This window comes from Lepisosteus oculatus, chromosome 22, assembly GCF_040954835.1.
Source record: "Lepisosteus oculatus isolate fLepOcu1 chromosome 22, fLepOcu1.hap2, whole genome shotgun sequence".
Taxonomy (NCBI): Eukaryota; Metazoa; Chordata; class Actinopteri; order Semionotiformes; family Lepisosteidae; genus Lepisosteus; species Lepisosteus oculatus.
In genome coordinates, this window is record NC_090717.1 from 4,680,980 (window position 1) to 4,699,368 (window position 18,389).

The 18,389-nt window shown below is 37.7% G+C and overlaps 1 protein-coding gene across 3 annotated transcripts; it reads left to right on the top strand.

Moving 5' to 3' along the window:
* The first annotated feature begins 36 nt into the window (after positions 1-36).
* m17 (IL-6 subfamily cytokine M17) lies at positions 37-13,029 on the top strand. Of its 3 annotated transcripts, XM_069181970.1 has the most exons (4): positions 37-717; positions 1,888-1,956; positions 9,954-10,075; positions 10,883-13,029. In XM_069181970.1, exons 2-4 carry the CDS (start codon positions 1,893-1,895, stop codon positions 11,303-11,305), a joined length of 609 nt encoding a protein of 202 aa, XP_069038071.1. In that variant the 5' UTR covers positions 37-717; positions 1,888-1,892; the 3' UTR covers positions 11,306-13,029. The 3 variants fall into 3 exon arrangements, 2 of the variants coding, with proteins under 2 accessions (XP_069038071.1, XP_069038070.1); XM_069181969.1 differs by having other exon boundaries at positions 37-1,956; XR_011182963.1 differs by lacking the exons at positions 37-717; positions 1,888-1,956; positions 10,883-13,029 and adding an exon at positions 5,757-9,227 and having other exon boundaries at positions 9,954-10,041.
* Positions 13,030-18,389: the final 5,360 nt, after the last annotated feature.

Genomic DNA, 18,389 nt, shown 5'->3' on the forward strand with positions numbered 1-18,389 from the left:
CCGAATATGTGTGACAAACATGATTGAATCTGCTTGTCTGTAACATTTTCAAAAAGCGTGCTTTTCTATTTGGGTTTTCTTTTAGGAAAAGCAGATTCTGAAATCCCGTTTATTTTGGTTAAACCCCTCTTATTAAGCAAGATGAATATGGGGTTGCAAAACAGTATTCAGAAATATTCTGTAAATAAAACTTCCGCCTTACTGTGTACTGGCACACGTTGGCTGCTGGCACATCATCCAGGTGGGCTACACATTGGTGGTGGAGGGTCACCATTACCCGTACAGAGCTTTGAGAGGAGGGTCCAGAAAAGTGTAGCGTTATTATTATATAATGTTTTTCTCCATTAAAAAAAAATAATACAAATGTAGATATATCTACATGCCCACATAGGTAATTGCCAATAGGAGGAGACAATGTATTTTTCACTGGAGGTTTAGGAAGCCACTGCAGTTTGTTCTTCATATACAGTACGGTGGCTGAACTTATTTAATTGGATATATGTAATGCTTTTACTTGCTCTCAAGCAGCTGGACATTAAAAGACCTATAAAACCTGTAGCCTTCAATGATTGCAGTGGTTCTTTTGGTTTAGCGGCTCTTTCTTCTTTGCCGGTCATTGGGAACACAACAGAGCTCTTCATTCTCAGCCAGCAAATCCCAAAAGGGATTTGAACCGGTGTCTGCTTGCTCAAGCACACCACTGTTTATTTCAGCGAGGTGAGTACCATTGCTTCTTTGAATGTGCAGTATCTTGGACAGGAGTAGTCAAACCTCCATTCATTGTTATTATCTGGCATTGAATGTTTCAATAAGGTAATAACTGAATTGAGCCTTAATTGCTTAATTAACTAAAGAGCAGAACATTATATTGAATGATTGACTGGAGCAAAGACTTACAATGGAATCAAATTGAAATATCAATTGATGTAAGGTTGATTTACCCCTTACCTAAGCTGTGAGGTTAGTGATCATAAGTACAAAGAAGTTTTAGCCTGAATGGCTAAGTAACTCTAGGCTTGATGGAACTATTCTTAGCTTATTTCTATTTTTTCATTCGTGCAAAAAATCCCTCGTCTTTGCACGCTACAAAAATACTAGGAGGTGTCCCCAGTGAAACTATTCCACAGAACATTGTCTTCTTGCATGCTCTGTTGTATTCCGGTGCTACTTCATTCACATTCCTTCCATAGAAACTCCATAGAAGAGCCTCTCGCTGGCAGGATTTGTTTAGGAATGAATTGAATTTTAGACTTCCCTGAACATTTTTGCCATTTTGCATTGTGTTCAACATTTAACCTTTGTCCTCAGAACTTTATCTAATATTAAACTGTGAAGGTGATAAATTGTATTTCGCAGAATCCTCCTTGTAATGTTCTACTACATATTTAAAAAAAACGTTATTTCAGTTAGAAAGGAAAGCTAATGGAATATAGGCTATCCGTATTCCTCAGTACCGTGCTTTCTCTGAACTTCATACACACAAGAGATAAGAAAATGAAGTTCCATAGAAATTAAGCTCTAATAGGAAGTGTGCTTGATTTAGATAGTTGATTTCTGCCAATGCATTTTTGGCTCCTGTGGGATTGTCTCTTGGTGTATGATGTGTGAAGTGAAGCTATTTTAGTTTTACTTTTACTGAAATCCTTGGGCCATGCCATAGTGCCTTTGTATGGTCCTTTCTTCTCAAAGGTCTGTGGTGCCAAATAGAAACAGGAATTAATTTGAAGGTCTGTTCAGACAGCTGCAATATGTGCTTATTATTTGCATAAAATAACTATTTCTGTTGAAAACAGATTACAGCTAGTAGTAGAAACAGCTAGTATCGTTAAAAATCATCGTATTGTTACTTGTTTAAATGCTTTGAATGAAAGTCATTTCTTCCTTCAGGGTCAATGATGGGTGTCAGTGACAATGTTCTCCAGAACTTTTTCACCAACTTGGAGATAGTTGAAGGACGTAAGTAACTATTACAAGAAACACATGCATATATTAAAATAGGAAAACTGAGTTTTAATACTGTTTGAACAGCAAAGTGTTTACACCCCATGTTCATTTTTTTTGTATTAAAACATTCTCTGTATGATTAATTATGCTGGGATATGTACGTCTTGAACCTTCCAGCAGACATTTTCTGAAGTTATATGGGAGTTTTTTTCACCACATTCATACATCTAAGCTTAGAAAAGTTTGTAAGAACTGATTTACAAACTGATTTAGAAAGAGTTTTCAAAAAATCCATTGGTTAGACTTCTTTTGTTGATTTTGGTTTTAAAAAAATCTCTGTTCTTTTTGAGATCTAATCTGAAAGTTATATTAGTTGAGAAACTTTATAAATTCGTTGGTAGTTCAGGTAAATTCTTGCTTAAGCAAAATCCTGAGAAGACAGGTGCTTTGATTAACCAAACGCACTCAGTAATTCTTTTATTCTTAGAGCAGTGACAAGTCAACTGAATGACAGGAAATTTCTTTGATCTCTTTTTCAACACCAAGAGTATGGGAAATCACAAATCTTGCATCTGTCTGCCCAACAGGTAAAAAAAAATACTGTAATTTTAATTTCCTTTGATCTATTAGCTTCTGCCTTGTATGAGAAAAGACACTACTTGTATTCAAGCTGTCTACATTGGCAAGAATTTTCTTAGTAGTTCTAAGAAATAAACGTGTCTGCATCACGACATAGCACTGACTCTTGAAGTGGTGTTCATTGGTTTCTCTGGAAAGTACCTTTACAGGTAATGGGGACTCACCACAGAACGCTCACCACACACCAGCTCTCAGTGGGGAGGAGAGCAGAGTAATGTAGCCAATTCCTAGAGGGGGATTATTAGGAGGCCATGATTGGTAAGGGCCAATGGGAAATTTGGCCAGGACGCCGGGGTTACACCCCTACTCTTTTTGAGAAATGCCCTGGGATTTTTAATGACCACAGAGTCAGGACCTCGGTCTTACGTCTCATCCGAAGGACGGCGCCTGTTTACAGTATAGTGTCCCCGTCACTATACTGGGGCATTAGGACCCACATGGACTGCAGGGTGAGTGCCCCCCGCTGGCCCCACTAACACCTCTTCCAGCAGCAACCTTAGTTTTTCCCAGGAGGTCTCCCATCCAGCTACTGACCAGGCTCACACCTGCTTAGCTTTAGTGGGTTGCCAGTTGTGAGTTGCAGGGTGATATGGCTGCTTCCTAAGTGATAAGAGTAGCTTTGATTAAAGTCCATTGGCAATGTAGTAGCTTTCCCTGTTCTGGGGGTTTCAGTGGAAGCCAGTGAAAAAGCTGCCATGCAGAGGGGAGATGTGTGCCAAGGGTTGATCTAAACTGATATCCCAGATGAGCTTTCCTGGGAATGCATTTGAACTGTTTCGATTCTGACATTTCACCCGTGTAGCTTTCAAGAGCTCTTATTTAACCAGATCCAGTGAGGAGACCTCCAGAAAACCTCGATGGTGTTTTGGATAGTTTTGTAGAAGACTACATTTCCTGAATCAGGAAGTGGTGTGATGATAATCATTTTTAAACTACTTGACGCATTTAAAACACTGATTGTATCTGGTTGTTATTAGAAAATACGATATCCTACATCCTGTTAAAACATTATCAGTAACTTCATCGTTCATAACCTTTTAGAAATGAAGTAAAAAAAAAAATATGGCCCCAGAATTGTATGCATTGGAACTTCAGATGAACTTGCTGATTACTTCAGAAATGCTGACTGTTGTACATGTGTGTAGGCATCCAATGATCCATAAGAAGTGACCTATCAAATAGATGTTGCAGCTTTGGGGACAAAAGATTTTCTTTCTAGTATAGTTAACAAACTGTGTTTATTGATTTATACATATTTTATACATTTTACTTAGGAATGGTATTCATACATGCCATCATGCTTGCAAATATAATGAGCAAAAGGTTAAAAAGACAGAGGTGAAGGGGAATTTCACAGGTACTGTACAAGAAACGCTTTATCCTATCACTATTTGACTTCTTTGAACCCATTCAAAGTTTCCTAGATGTCTGGTTTTCATAGTCAGGGGCATAACCGCGATATGCATCTGTCAGAGGAAGTGAAGTTGTGAAGTATGACAGGGGCTTTCTCCAACCCTTTCCATGATGCAATGCACTGAAAAATCCTACCCGTAAATAGTCAATAAAAATAAAAGACAAACAACCACCTTGTCATGTCCTGGACACAACTGCCATTTTAATACATGCAGCTGAAATAATGGTACTGAAAAGCGTGTCTTAAACACGTATGTTTAAAAATAGGTTGCGCTACAGATTTTGTATAGATGCCCACTGGAAGAATCTAAAAAGAGCTGGACTCATTCATGATGCTGTACACTGAAGAAAGCTTAAAGAGTCTCATGCATTGCAAAAAACATTTTTTTTGTTTTCTTTTTTAGATGGGAAAATATGACATATGTAAAATGTTGTTATGGCATGGGCTGAATGGACCACAAGCTTCGACTGGTCCCTCTGTTCATTTTATCACTCAAGCCTGCCTTTTACCTCATCTGAGCACCCCCTCACAGGACTCTGATTTTTTACTCATCAGTCACACAGGCTGGGTGGAGCATTTTCTTTAAACAATATGCTACATTTTTCTCAGAGTTCCAGAGAAGCCCACACTTTTTTTACCATGTTTGTGGTGAATTACACTATCTGCTCGCCAGCTTTGCAAATTCTGAAACGCCCACATATCTTCCACATTCTTCACTAGTAGGACTAATTGTTGTACTGTTATATAGGGATGTACAGTACAATTCAGTGCAGTTTTGAAATCAGTTTATTATGGGTGGCTGTTTGGAGAGCAAAGTGGAGATATTAACTTATCTTTACTTAACCTGGTCAACCACGATCAACCCCTTGTTTTATGTTAAATGTTTGGGATGAAGACACGCACAGCAGAGAAAATAAATGGACGTGGCATAAAAATATATTTAAAGACTAACACGGAGAACATAAATTCTATGTCTAACTGAATTCTACAGATGGCTGAATAATCTAACCATGCAGTTCATTTCTAGTTATTTTTTCTTAGAAAACATAAGTGTTAAGTAATGCTGACCTCTGTCTCTGTCATTTAAGGTGTGTTTGGAGGGGAGGGTTTGTAGTTTGTGCTCTATTATAGTATTTCGCCTTTTAATGTTCAGTTTTAAGTCAGTTTTGGGACGTTGCATTCATGCTGTTCAGAGCCTTGTCATGGAAATCAGTTTTTCACAAACCCATTTTTTGATCATGCATCAGTTCAAACGCAGCATTTGACCTGTCCATTTTCTCTTATTCTTTTTCTGCTGTGACATTTTGCTCATCACCAAAACAAAGAAACTTCCCCTTCTCCCAGTTTTTATTCAGGGGAACCTTAAATTATTCAAAGAGGAACACGGTCGTCAAACAGCTCCCTGACAGTGAATCACTTCCTTTGGCTTACTGGCGATTTGGTTGTGCGATAAAGATAAAGTGGGTTGGAACTTGCTGAATCTGGTTGAAAAGTTTCATCCAGCAAATGTTCAAAATGGTCTGCAATTGTGTTTACAGTTTTTCACTATAAGTGTCTTCGTGATTACAAAGATCCTGGTTGTGCAACATTGAAGTGTTGCAGCATCATTTGCCACCACATTTGGCAACCCTTTTTATCCTTTTCACTTATTGCATATTTGCAAAGTATAAATTGTCACTGAGATTGCTATACATATAACAAGTCAAATTAATAATATTACAAGGAATGCATTGAAAACTACCAATGGTACTTCTTAAAATAGTGTTTTTGTTTGATTTGTAAAGGTGCATAAGTGTTAGAAAAGTTTTAAACTGCACTAAAAATAAGGTAGATCCTTCTTTGCATTTCCCATGAACCAAGGGATTGTCCAACAATATTGTTGTTCTCTTGTATTGGATTATCAGCAATGTGTTATACATGCTCATGCAATCTTTAATTCTGGAGTCATTACATCACCTGTCACACTAAGATGTTGCAAAATGTTGACATACAATACACTTCTACAATGTGTTTTGCTCTAGTGGGAATACGCACTGCAGATTCAATGACGTAACTCACTGTTTCACCACTATCAGTGTCTTAGTTGAGAAATTCTTCCTGTACGTTAGCAGATTCCTTATGTACGTTATTTCCTTTAGTATCTTCTGTCTGTTGAAACTTGTTGGGCTAAAGGTAAAGAGTGTATGTCTCTGACTCTTATTCTTAATTATTTTACCTTTTGTTTCCTCATTAGTTTAATTGGATGAAGAATGTAGTGTTTTGGCCTTTACAGCCTGTTTGGTAGTTAATAGTTAATGGATCTCATCAACCCATTTCTGTGTGTGAAGAAGGGTTTTTATGCAAAGCAAACTGTCTAGCTCTGTAAAGATCTGTAGATTGAATGGTTGAATTTTTTTTTTTAGTTTCACATCCCCACCATTCTAACCCCTTTTTTGCCTTGCACACGTGTAAAAAAGCAGGGAGAAGGTTTAGTTAATAGAGCCTATTTACTGCATTGAGTAAGGGCATAAACAGACCTGCAGTACAGTATGTGGAATCGAAAGGAATTCTAACAAGTTATAATAGAAATTTAGGAGGAAGATTAGATCCTAATCCTGCATGCTTCCCCTTTCCTACACATTCAAATCTCTCACCCAGGACTTCCTTTTGATATCTCTCAACCCCCTGGCCTGTTCTTCTACACCCATGCAGCCGGCTTCCCAGCTCAATCCTCGCAACTTGATACATCTTTCTCTCGCATTCAGTGTGATCTAACCAATTTACACACCAAATTTGTTCATACCCATGAAGTATAACTAGAAGATGGCATAGCAAATACAATGCAAGTGTAGTTTTTTTTAATAAGTGACCAAAATAAATATTTTACAAAAATATATATTGCACTGCCAAATATTTTGTTTAAATATAGTGATATCTACAGTAATTGAGATAGTCAGTCCTCACACCCACAGTCCTAGAAGGCAGATTTAGAGAAACATAAAGCCTCCTAATAGTCAGTAATGGTCATGCGAAAAACACAAAACATCTGAATTAATATTTACAGGAGGTTTGAGTTATCAGGTCCCACCCTTTTTTTAATCCCAAGACTTCTCTCCATTTGTCTCTCAGTGACAAGCAAATCCCAGCACTGACCAAATGTGACACAGCAGAAGAAAGGTAAATCTATTCTCCTAAAATAAACAAATGTACTCCTGAATTGAGAAAATCAACTCTAATTCTGTAGTTCCCATCCCTTTCCTGGAGGAACAGTATCTAGTTTCATCCCCGCTCAGCTGGACTTCAAGGGTACCGTTTCCAATAACCTTAGCACATGAACTTGATGCAGTCTTTCCTCAACTTGCTGTTATTTCTGACTGAACAGCTCTAATAATGTGGCCTATTTATACTGCAACATTTTGGAATGACACTGTATCGGCCACTCCCACAATGAGAATATTCTCCTTCTGCAGAGGGCTATTTAAGCGCACTTGTGGCAACACAACTGCATGAGGGAAATTTTAAAAATGATACCAAATACAAATCCCTATTGACCTTTGAAGAACAGAAAACAAATTTACAACTATGCCACAATTAGAAAACTGACAGAAATTACCCTGAGATGAAGAATTTGACTGGAACAAAAATCACAAGAACCACTGCCATAACTGCTATACCAAATAAGGCCTTTCTTCCTACACTACACTACGTCGTTGCACCCACACCCAGCCAGTGTAAATTAATCAGTATTTTGTGTCCGTTGACCTTGACTTCATCACAAGGTACTTTCTGAAGCCTTTTTTATAGGCTCAAGCCTTTTTCAAGTGAGGTCTTTGTCCACTTATCTACACAGATCCGCTCCAGGATCTCCAGGTTGAGGATCCCAAGTCTGTGATCTAATAACCGTTGCAAATGAGGGCAGGCCATTAGGCCCATCTAGCCTGTTTGATGGCCTCTAATTGATCCAAGGATCTTATCCAACCTTTTCTTGAAAGTAGACAGGGTATCACCTGAAACAACAGGGCCTGGTACAGTAGCTTATTCACCTGATCCTGCTTGCTTCAGATCTTTCCATTATTGTTGTAACAAATGGACATTTCAACAGGATCATGATCCAAAGCACACATTGAAACCTTTTTGGCCAGAATCATGCTTCTTGATAGAAGGTATCCGCTTTCAGGTTAAAATAACCTGGAAAACTCTGGAAATTGCCTATCCCTCAGGGCTAAGAATACCAGCCTTTGAGGATGCCAGAAAGCCTTGTTGTACAGTAGAACATACCCATAATAAATGGCCATATTGAACAGTAGTTTTAAAATAAATAGTCTTGTATTAAATCAATAACAAAAAAAATTATAGCATTTTAAGGTGTAATGAAAGACTGCATTTAATTGCAATCAGTAATTTATAACATTTGTTGTCCAGCATATTCTCCGGCCATGCCTCTAAATGGTGGAATAAGTTACTTGTAAAAATGGGAACTGTTCAATCCCTGACTGTCTTTCGTCCACATGGGTGGCCCTGCCAGCTCTCTTACAGCTACAGAGTGTAGACAGCGAGGTGAAGTGAGTTTACACCCATACAGCCATTACAGGGATTCTGGCAGGGAAATACGATTGGAGTGCCAACTGTCCAATTTAAAAATGTGTGGTAAACATTGTGGCTTTAACTTTAGGACGTTGAAATCACTGACTTCATGGCTTTCAGTTTGATTTTCATTTTCTTTTGCTGAAAGCTTTGACCACTGGTGAAGGCAGAATGACCAAATCTGCCAAATCTTTATGTGGTGCTTTCCACTTCAGTACCACATGACTGTTCTACTTTGTGTCCTGCTACAGTCCTCTCTAAAAAATAAACAGTACCTTCCCCCACCAAAACAAGTAATGATAATAGTGAAAGAAACTCTCCACTTTCTGCACTATAAATCTTATTTTTCTGAAATAGATGGAGCTCTTGCATGATTGTGTGTATTATTCAGGATTAAAAATTATATATCTTGTTCTTACATTAAATTCTAGACCTGAGGTAAGATGGGATGAGCTACTAAAGTGTCATGGTACCGATAATATTGCAATATTATTTCTGAGAATTGCCTGTCACTTCCTGTGTTGCATTTGTAGTCAAAGTTGTACAGCATCAGCACTGCTCAGACGCATCTGGTGTGGAGTGCTATACACTACATACAGAGAATACCAGACTATTTATTCAGCTGCTAGCATGGTTCTCCATCGATATGGGATCCGATCAGCATTAGGTAAAAAATGGTCTTTGTTACTCTCTACATAAAGAAGTTGATGAGGAGCATAAAGAAAAGTGAAAAAGTTCTCTTTTTTAAAGAAGTGCTAGTGTTCATGTTTAATGCTTTAAACTTTAGACACAGTGGGAACTCCGGGAGTTGTGATAAGTGTCTTATCCACCTGGGTTTTGTTTGATATCTTGAGGTTAGATTTAAAGTGAAGGAAGGATCCAATCTGGACACAGTTTCCAAGCAGTGTGTTCACTATACACTGACTTTTTATCTGTGATTTTTTTTTTGTTGGATCTTTTTTAAAGACCTTACCAGTATTGCTCTTGTACTTGTTGCTATTGCTATTTTTGTTGTTTAAAATAGTTGATCACCCTAACATCTGGGTATCTTTAAAAGAGAAACGTATTTTTGAAGAAAATGTCGACTTTGATTTTACTTACCGGACATTACCACAAGTAATCAAATCTGAACAGTTTTCTAAAAAGGAGTATATTCCAAATCCTGTACTATTTTAAATAATTGTTTTAATTTTTTTCTTACTGGAAATTCCCATATTATTTTTTCTTTTCCTGGGATTTTGAATTGTAATTCATTGATAACCTTGTAGTGTTTTCTGTGGGAAACATTAGACTATCCAAAGTAAAGCACGTGTGGTAAGATTATAGATGCACCCACAATTGTTTTTCATGAGTGACTGCTTTGGTTTTCATAAGCACATGCTTTTCTTGCCAGGCTTTGTGTACTTTTTCCTCATTACCTATGGTGAAGCAGCGAGAGACAGAAGAATCCAGCTAAAGAGCCTAAAACTAGCAAAATTAATGAAGAAGGATTCTGAACAGCTCCTGAAAACCTATGTAAGTTTCTGTGATCACACAATTCTTGCTTAGACTATACTGTAGTAAAGATAGGAAATTCCTGCAGGGTCACAGACAGGGCCAACTGGAATACTTCATCTAAATATTTTCTTAATTAGGCTTAGCCTTACATTTGTAAATGTTTGTACGCTCAAGGTACAGTATTTCTTGAGACTTTTTTGAGCCTGGGTGAAAGTATTAAGTTATTTCTGTTAATCAGGTATATAGAATTACTGTACGTCACTGAGATTTTGACTGGAACAGATTGTAGAAGACACTAGGGCTTTCCAACAGCAGAGAGTGACAGTTTTGAACAGTTGTTGGGCACGCAAGTACCAAAGGTTTCTACATATTTTTCTTTATTATCTTCAGTTGCATAACCCACTTGAAATGACAAACACCCTGGCATCCCACTGAGGCTGCTGGTGACATGTGTACCATCAGTGCCCAGATAGCTCGCACTCTGGTTTTTAAAACCATCAGAATGCTTGTTGTCATGAGAAAGACATTAAGAGAATGTTATAGATAAAGAATTAACCTCAGAAATTGAGGATCTGGGTGGAGAAAAATGTTGTCTTTTTATAGTTCCAGCTATTAAGTAATAATGTCAGTTAAGGATTTTGCACTTAAAATGCATCCCACATCAAGGACCAAAGAAGTACTCTACTGTTGTATTCAGTTCATGCCAGACTTGGAAAAAATATTACATATAAAAGCTCTCTGGCATACTGTAGTAAATGTACATATTTTGGTACGTAATGTTTTCTTTTTAATTCACATAAATAAGATGTTCATGTTCATTCTTAGGCATTCAAACAAGGAGATATCTACCGGATATGCACCCTAGTGCAGTTGAAGGTGGTCCCGGATGTTGGAATCACTGGTAAAGAGCCTGTTGAAAGGATGCAGAGTATATACACATCTCTGATACACTTCAAAGGGCTGTTTGACACAATCTCTGAACAGCAACGGGATTTGCTGTACCCTGCTGACGACACACTGCACAGTATGCTCATCGAGGCTCAGAGCCGCATCAAAGATCTTGCCAATAACTTGCTGATGACCTTCCCAAAACTGTCTGTTGTCAAAGGACAGGAGAGTTCTCCTCTGGCCAACGGCAACTATTTCCAGCAGAAGTTGTTTGGCTGCAGTGTCTTGAAGAAATATACTGAATTCCTTTCTCAGGTAGTGAAAGAATTAAGTGACTTTGGCACCAAAACACCAGAGTGAAATTGAGAATAATAATAATAATAATTGCTTAAACTTATATTTATATTCTGGACCCTCCACTCAAAGCACTTTACAGGTAATGGGGACTCATTACCAGCCCCACCTGGATGATGCGACGGCAGCCATGAACACTCACCACACATCAGCTGTTAGTGAGGAGGAGAACAGAGAGTAATGAAGCCAATTCATAGATGGGGATTATTAGGAAGCCATAATTGCTAAGGGCTAATGGGAAATTTGGCCAGGATGCCAGGGTTACACCCATACTCTTTTCAAGAAATGCCCTGGGATTTTTAATGACCACAGAGAGTCAGGACCTTGGTTTTACGTCTCATCCGAAGGACGGCGCCTGTTTTACAGTATAGTGTCCCCATCACTATACTGGAGCATTAAGACCCACACAGACCACAGGGTGAGCGCCCCCTGCTGGCCCCACTAACACCTCTTCCAGCAGCAACCTTAGTTTTTCCCAGGAGGTTTCCCATACAGGTATTGACCAGGCTCACTCCTGCCTAGCTTCAGTGGGCTGCCAGTTGTGAGTTGCAGGGTGATATGGCTGCTGGCTGCTGGTGATATGGCTTAGTATGAAGCCACATAGTATGGCTTCATACTAAGTGAATAAGGCTCATCTTGAGGCACAGAGGACTGATTCAACAGAAAAGTTCATGAAAGTGCAGAACTAAGGCTTAAAAATGAGTAAGGGACATAAGGAAGAAGAGGTCAAGTTTTCTTGAGCAAGCTTTTCCATATTGCCTAATGTCATGCATTAAGGGTATGGGCAGGGGAGGAAACTTCCAGCATGAGCTTTGTACTCCATTTGTTTAAAGATATTTTATTTTTCTACAGGAAAATGTTAATGTCTCCAGAATACATTTGTTTTTTCTTTGTCAATTACTTCACCTATGAAGAAATTGTTTGTTAACTTTGTGGTATTTATATATTTATTTATTTCAAAATATTGATAAAATATTGTTATAAATATTTCTCTGACTAGGATTGTATGAGACTCAAAAGTACTGTACTGATTTTAAAGATGAATTCTTACTGTCATTTTTCCAATTTTATTCAAAGAATGTAATTTACAGTAAATATTAATGAGATTGTCCTATATTTCACATCAAATATATACGTGTGGTTCTGCCTTGTGTCCATTGTCTGCTGGGGTAGGCTCTGTATTGCCATAACCACATGGACTAAGTGATTGTTGGATGTATTTATATGTGGATTATGAGTGTTTGTATTTTCAAATGAATGAATGGAATATGCAGTTGAAAAACATTTTGGGTTCTCAGCCATCTGAGCCAGTCTTTTTTTTTTAAATGGCAACTCACTATAGTACACATGAAGTTAAAATATTGCCTGTAAATTAGCTTGGCACCTGTTAGACATTTTTGTGTTCGGCTGTATTTGTGCCACTGGAAACAAGACCAGAGGGCCATTTTGGGTCACATAAGACTAGACGCTGACTCAGAGGTGATCTTATGATGTGAACTGCCTTTTTTCTGGGTCTCAAAGACTTTCTAGCCTTAAATATGATAGAGGTTTCTATTGCATAACTGACAGATACTGACCTCCTTTCCACAAAGAGCAACATACTACACTGGCTGGTGGCTGTAGCATACAGTATGTGATGTGAATTCTCATTAATGTGTTAGATAAAGAAAATGACCCTTAGATGACTGTTTTTATTGTCTACAGAATAAAAAAAAATCTTACTTTAACAATGTGCTCAAAAGGTGGTTGATCCAAATCCAAAAAGATTTCCTAAAGCTGAAAAATATTTTTTCTAAAACTCCATACTGTTTCACACCACAGGGGTGTGAGTTCAAAATTTTGTTTTCTCTTTTTTATTGTATCTTTTTTTATTTACTGGATGTGTAAAATGATCAACTGTGCATTGTGATCCTGAAGTAGTTTTAACAGATTGTAATATGTTAATGCCTTTTTGAGTGCACTTTTAAAAAGTCATTTAAAAGAATACATTTAAATGACTTCATTCAATTTGTTTGATTAAACTGCTTAAGAGCTTGAAACGTGTAGCTAGCCAGGAATGAATTGCTTCCTGGTCTTACTCCTTAGTCCACTTTTGCTTCCAGTGACGCAGTATACAGTACCTGCTGCAACTTAACCACATTTGACACTAAACCCCATTCATAACATAGATGCAAGATGTTCCTGTTGTAGAGTATAGCAGAAGATCATTTTAGCACTGCTGCCTCATAGCACTGGGGCCCTAGGTTAAATTTATGGAGTGCTATCTGTATAGAGTTTGTGTTCCCCAGGGTTAATGCAGGTTGCTTTCCCCAGTCGAAATGCATGATGGCAGGTTCATTCTGGAAAAACTGACCCTGGTGTGAATGTGTGTGTTTGAGTCTGTGTGCCCTGTGATTGACTGGAGTTATGTCCAGGGTGTATCCTACCTTGTACCCATTGCTTGCTGGGACAGGCTCTGGCTTCCCTGCAGCCCTGTATTGGATAAAGAGGTTAGAAAATGGATGGATGATGGGGTTGACCAATAGGAAGTCTGTAGGCTGAGAGGTGGTGCCAGCCCCTGTGGGGACTGGGTGAAAGGTGCAGATTTTGATATTGAAGAGCAGGTGAGGGGAAAGTGAAGTCTGAGTAAGGGAGATAACAGACTACCAAAGTAGCAGGGTTGAGTTCAGGACGAAATCCGGTTTCTGAGTCAGTCTGGAGAGCTGGGATTCCATTTCCTTTGTGTATGTGGAAACAGAGGAGAGCAACTTAAAGTTGTAGTTTAAAGTGTGCAGATAGACCTCTTTTGTGTGCACGTGTGCTGAGTGTTACCACACAAAATGATAATGCACAGTGGGGTGGTTTAGAATTATATGTACTATAGGTGAATGGAAGTGAGAGAGTTTAAAACAATTGAAGAAAATAGAAAAATACATCAATCGAATGTATTGCAATGCAAAAGCAATTAATTTTATGAAGTGAATTTCCAGCTAAGCTTCTAGTTACAACTGAAAAGTTTGATATTTATTCTCGCTGTTTGCATCTCCTTGTTGATAAAAAGTTCAAAAGCAGGTGTTGTCCACACCTATAACGTTAATCTCTGACTAATATGAGAATTTTACTCAGCTACTGTAATTACTCATTTACAAAATTCCTTCGGTTGATGACTGTTGTTGAATAATAAACAAAAATGATTGTAGAGATTATCATTTAATTCTATTACAAAGACACATCTCATTAAAATAGAAACCATAGTGTGAATTCCACCAATAAAATAAAAAGACAGACATTTTTTAAATCAGAAAAAAAGTTTAGGATGCAAAGGTTTTGTATAAATAACTAAAAATGTTCTTTATTCATGGATTGTGATGACAGGAGCTTGTAAATTACAGAAAAGGTAATAATAATAATTGCTTACACTTATATAGCGCTTTTCTGGACACTCCACTCAAAAGTGTTTTACAGGTAATGGGGTCTCCCCTCCACCACCACCAATGTGCAGCATCCACCTGGATGATGCAACGGCAGCCATAGTGCGCCAGAACGCTCACGCCACATCAGCTATTAGTGGGGAGGAGAGCAGAGAGTAATGAAGCCAATTCATAGATGGGGATTATTAGGAGGCCATGATTGGTAAGGGCCAATGGGAAATTTGGCCAGGACGCCGGGGTTACACCCCTACTCTTTTTGAGAAATGCCCTGGGATTTTTAATGACCACATGTCAGACCAATGACAGAGAGTCAGGACCTCGGTTTTTACATCTCATCCGAAGGACAGCACCTGTTTACAGTATAGTGTCCCCATCACTATACTGGGGCATTAGGACCCACATGGACCACAGGGTGAGCGCCCCCTGCTGGCCCCACTAACACCTCTTCCAGCAGCAACCTTAGTTTTTCCCAGGAGGTCTCCCATCCAGGTACTGACCAGTGATATGGTGATATGGCTGCTGGCTTATCAGTGGAAAGTATTGCCTGAAGGGTTTTTTTACTATGAAAAACACTGTTAAAAGCCTGGCAAATGTTTAGAATTCCACTAAACAGACTCTTTTTGGTGGACATCAGAGAAAAACTCATATCTAAAGTGAGAGAAAGAAACCAAACCCAACACAGGTGTCTGAACCAGAAGAAGGGGAGTTTACAATAAGTGATTTATTGAGTGTTGGAAGGAACACCCATGCATATCAGAGAGTTTGATATGAGTGTACAAATTTTAAATCCAAGTCATCTTAGCCACTGTTCATTTACTTATTGTTTTTTTTAGAAAACATGTCCTTATCAATATTTTGTTTTAGAATTGGAATTTTAACTTTAAATCAGTAGCTTGAGGTTTCTCTGTCATCTTAGCAGTAAGATTGTCTAGCTTTCTTCAGTAATATTTTAGTTCTTTTAAGACTTCTTAATTAGTATCTTTTAGTGGGTCTGGACCTTCTAAATTAAGAATATGTCCAAGAAATTAAACAAACTTTGAAGGTGTTTGAGGGAAAGTCACTATGTATGGGATGGATGATACCAATGTAAACAGAGATGTGTAAAGATTTTTACTCTCTTAGGATGATGATATTTTGGGCAAAGCAATCATTTCTGTTAATGACACCTTTACCAAAGTCTTATTCATGTCTCACACATGGTGGTAATTTGTTTTTACTTGAGCAGACAAAAGACCCGGGTTCTGCCTTTAATCAAAATGTCAACTAATACCAAGTAGATGGGCCACAAAGAAAATGCTTATACTGTAGATGAAAATACTTTGTGAGCCTTATACTCAGTCCATGCATTAATCAGGTTAACTCATTTATTATGGTATAATAAAATAACACATGATAATATTAAATAATAACCTTTGTTTAGTCATAGATGGTTATGTTTGAATATTATGTTACTTTTAATATATGTACTAGCAGTTTAAATGTCCTGGTAACATAGTTTATTCTGAGATAATTCTTAATAAAGTAGTTTGCCCCACACTCACTGGCATTATTAACAATCAACAATCACAAATTAGCTGTGTACTAATTTATTTATTTCAAAGTATTTTAGAACATACAATGTGAAAGTATTCAGATCCTTCCTTTGGTGTCTCATTTTGTGAATTTTGATACACACATTTGAAACATAATATTTGAGGAAAATCCTGAATGCTCAAACTGAAGACTTCTAAGATAAGTTACAGTAAATGTCAGCCACCACTAAAGTCTAAAACTGAAATGTGTGCAGCATGACCAAATACGAAAACCAAATATTTGGTGGAAGCTCTTTTGATTAATTATATATATATATTAATTTGTACTAATTACAGCTGCAATTCTTTGTTGGTAAGTTTTTATCAACTTTGCACACTGGCTTGGTGCTAATTTACACCTATTATTCTTAGTAGATTCATTCAAGCTGTCTTGCATTGCTTGGGTATCACTTATGGACAGTAGTGTTCAAGTCTTTTCCAAATACAGTATTATCAATAGTGTACCAGTCCAGACTTTGACTGCTTCACTCAAGGACATTAACTTACTATTAAGCCACTCCAATATACAGTGGTGTGAAAAAGTGTTTGCCCCCTTCCTGATTTCTTATTTTTCTGCATGTTTGTCAGACTGAAATGTTTCAGCTCATCAAACAAATTGAAATATTAGACAAAGATAACACAAGTTAAAACAAAATGCAGTTTTTAAATGAAGGTTTTTATTATTATTAATAATATTATTATTATTAAAAAAAATCCAAACCTACATGGCCCTGTGTGAAAAAGTGATTTCACACCACTGTAGCTTTGGAACAAGTAAAGGGTTATTGAAAAGACACAACATTTCGGCTGTGGAGCCTCCTCCAGTTGTTAGGGAGAGAGGAAAACCGGCAGTTGATAAAGCACGGGAGAACAAAAACTGGGAGTGGAGAGGAGGCAGGAGCAGGAGAGAAGCAGTGTTGACACTCAGGTGGTGTGAGGTCGAGAGAGGTAAAGAGAGGGGTGAATTCAAAACATGCAAATGAACAGAGAGGATTAGAAGGAAACAAATCTGTTGTTGAGAGAAGGGGGAAAGTGTGATCCTAGTTTCAGAATAATTCAGTATGATCATGGTGAAAAGGGAAATTGTGGGCTTGGATCCTCACAGCCCTGACATGTTCACTGAAATGGTCTCCCAGTCTCTTTCCTGTCTCACCAACGTAAATAGGGGAAAGTGCCTGGTGTAGATGATTACTGAGGGCGGTCAAGAGAGCTGTGAAACAAGAAGGTTTTGCAGATTAGGTGGTCGGGAAAAAAGGGTACCAGTGGAGGGATCATCTTGTAAGATGGGGAAATTGTCATTACTAGTCCTGGGGATAGAAAGCGTGTTAGATCATGATGATCACAATTACTGTACACAGAAAGAGGCCACTCAACTAATTGTGTGGTTCATTAAGGTAATGTTATGCACATAAATACATTTAGATTTGCCATGGCTAAAGAAAATTAATACTTAATAAATCATTACTTTTTCAATGGGTTCTAGTATGAGGGGTAGGTTGTGTATATAGAAAATATTAATATGAATAAAATAATATTAATTGCTACTGGGATTTATATACTTTTTCAGGGCTCTCTGTATAAATGTAATTAACACATTTTTATAAAATAAATGAGAGTAAAATGTGGAAGGTGTGTGTGTTACTTTGACAAGATCTCATGTAGAATTTTTCTCTTTTGTTTCACAACCTTTCCAATATTGTTTTCTGCAAAACAAACAGATTTAAGGTTAAAGGCATTAGGTTAGGGATCTCCAGTCCTGGGACTGAAGAGCACTGATCCAGTTCAACTAATAGGGCTCCCTTAATCATTTATTTTGAAAAAACATTAAGATTACATGGAACTTTTGGATTATTTATGAAAGTCATTTGTTCAGATAAAAAATGGTCTTTTAGGCCTGAAGGGTACTCTGACCTAAGTTAATTTTTTAAAATTAATTGAACAAATCAGCAACAGTTCGCAATATAATTGGGACCACGTTAATAAATTATGATTTAGTGATTACCTAGACTGAGGCTCTCATGGATCAGGAGTTGGGGTGATCTGCAACAGAAGAACAAATTCATGGCATGCTTTCCTTTGAAAGGGAATGGCTTAATTCTTTTTATGGCT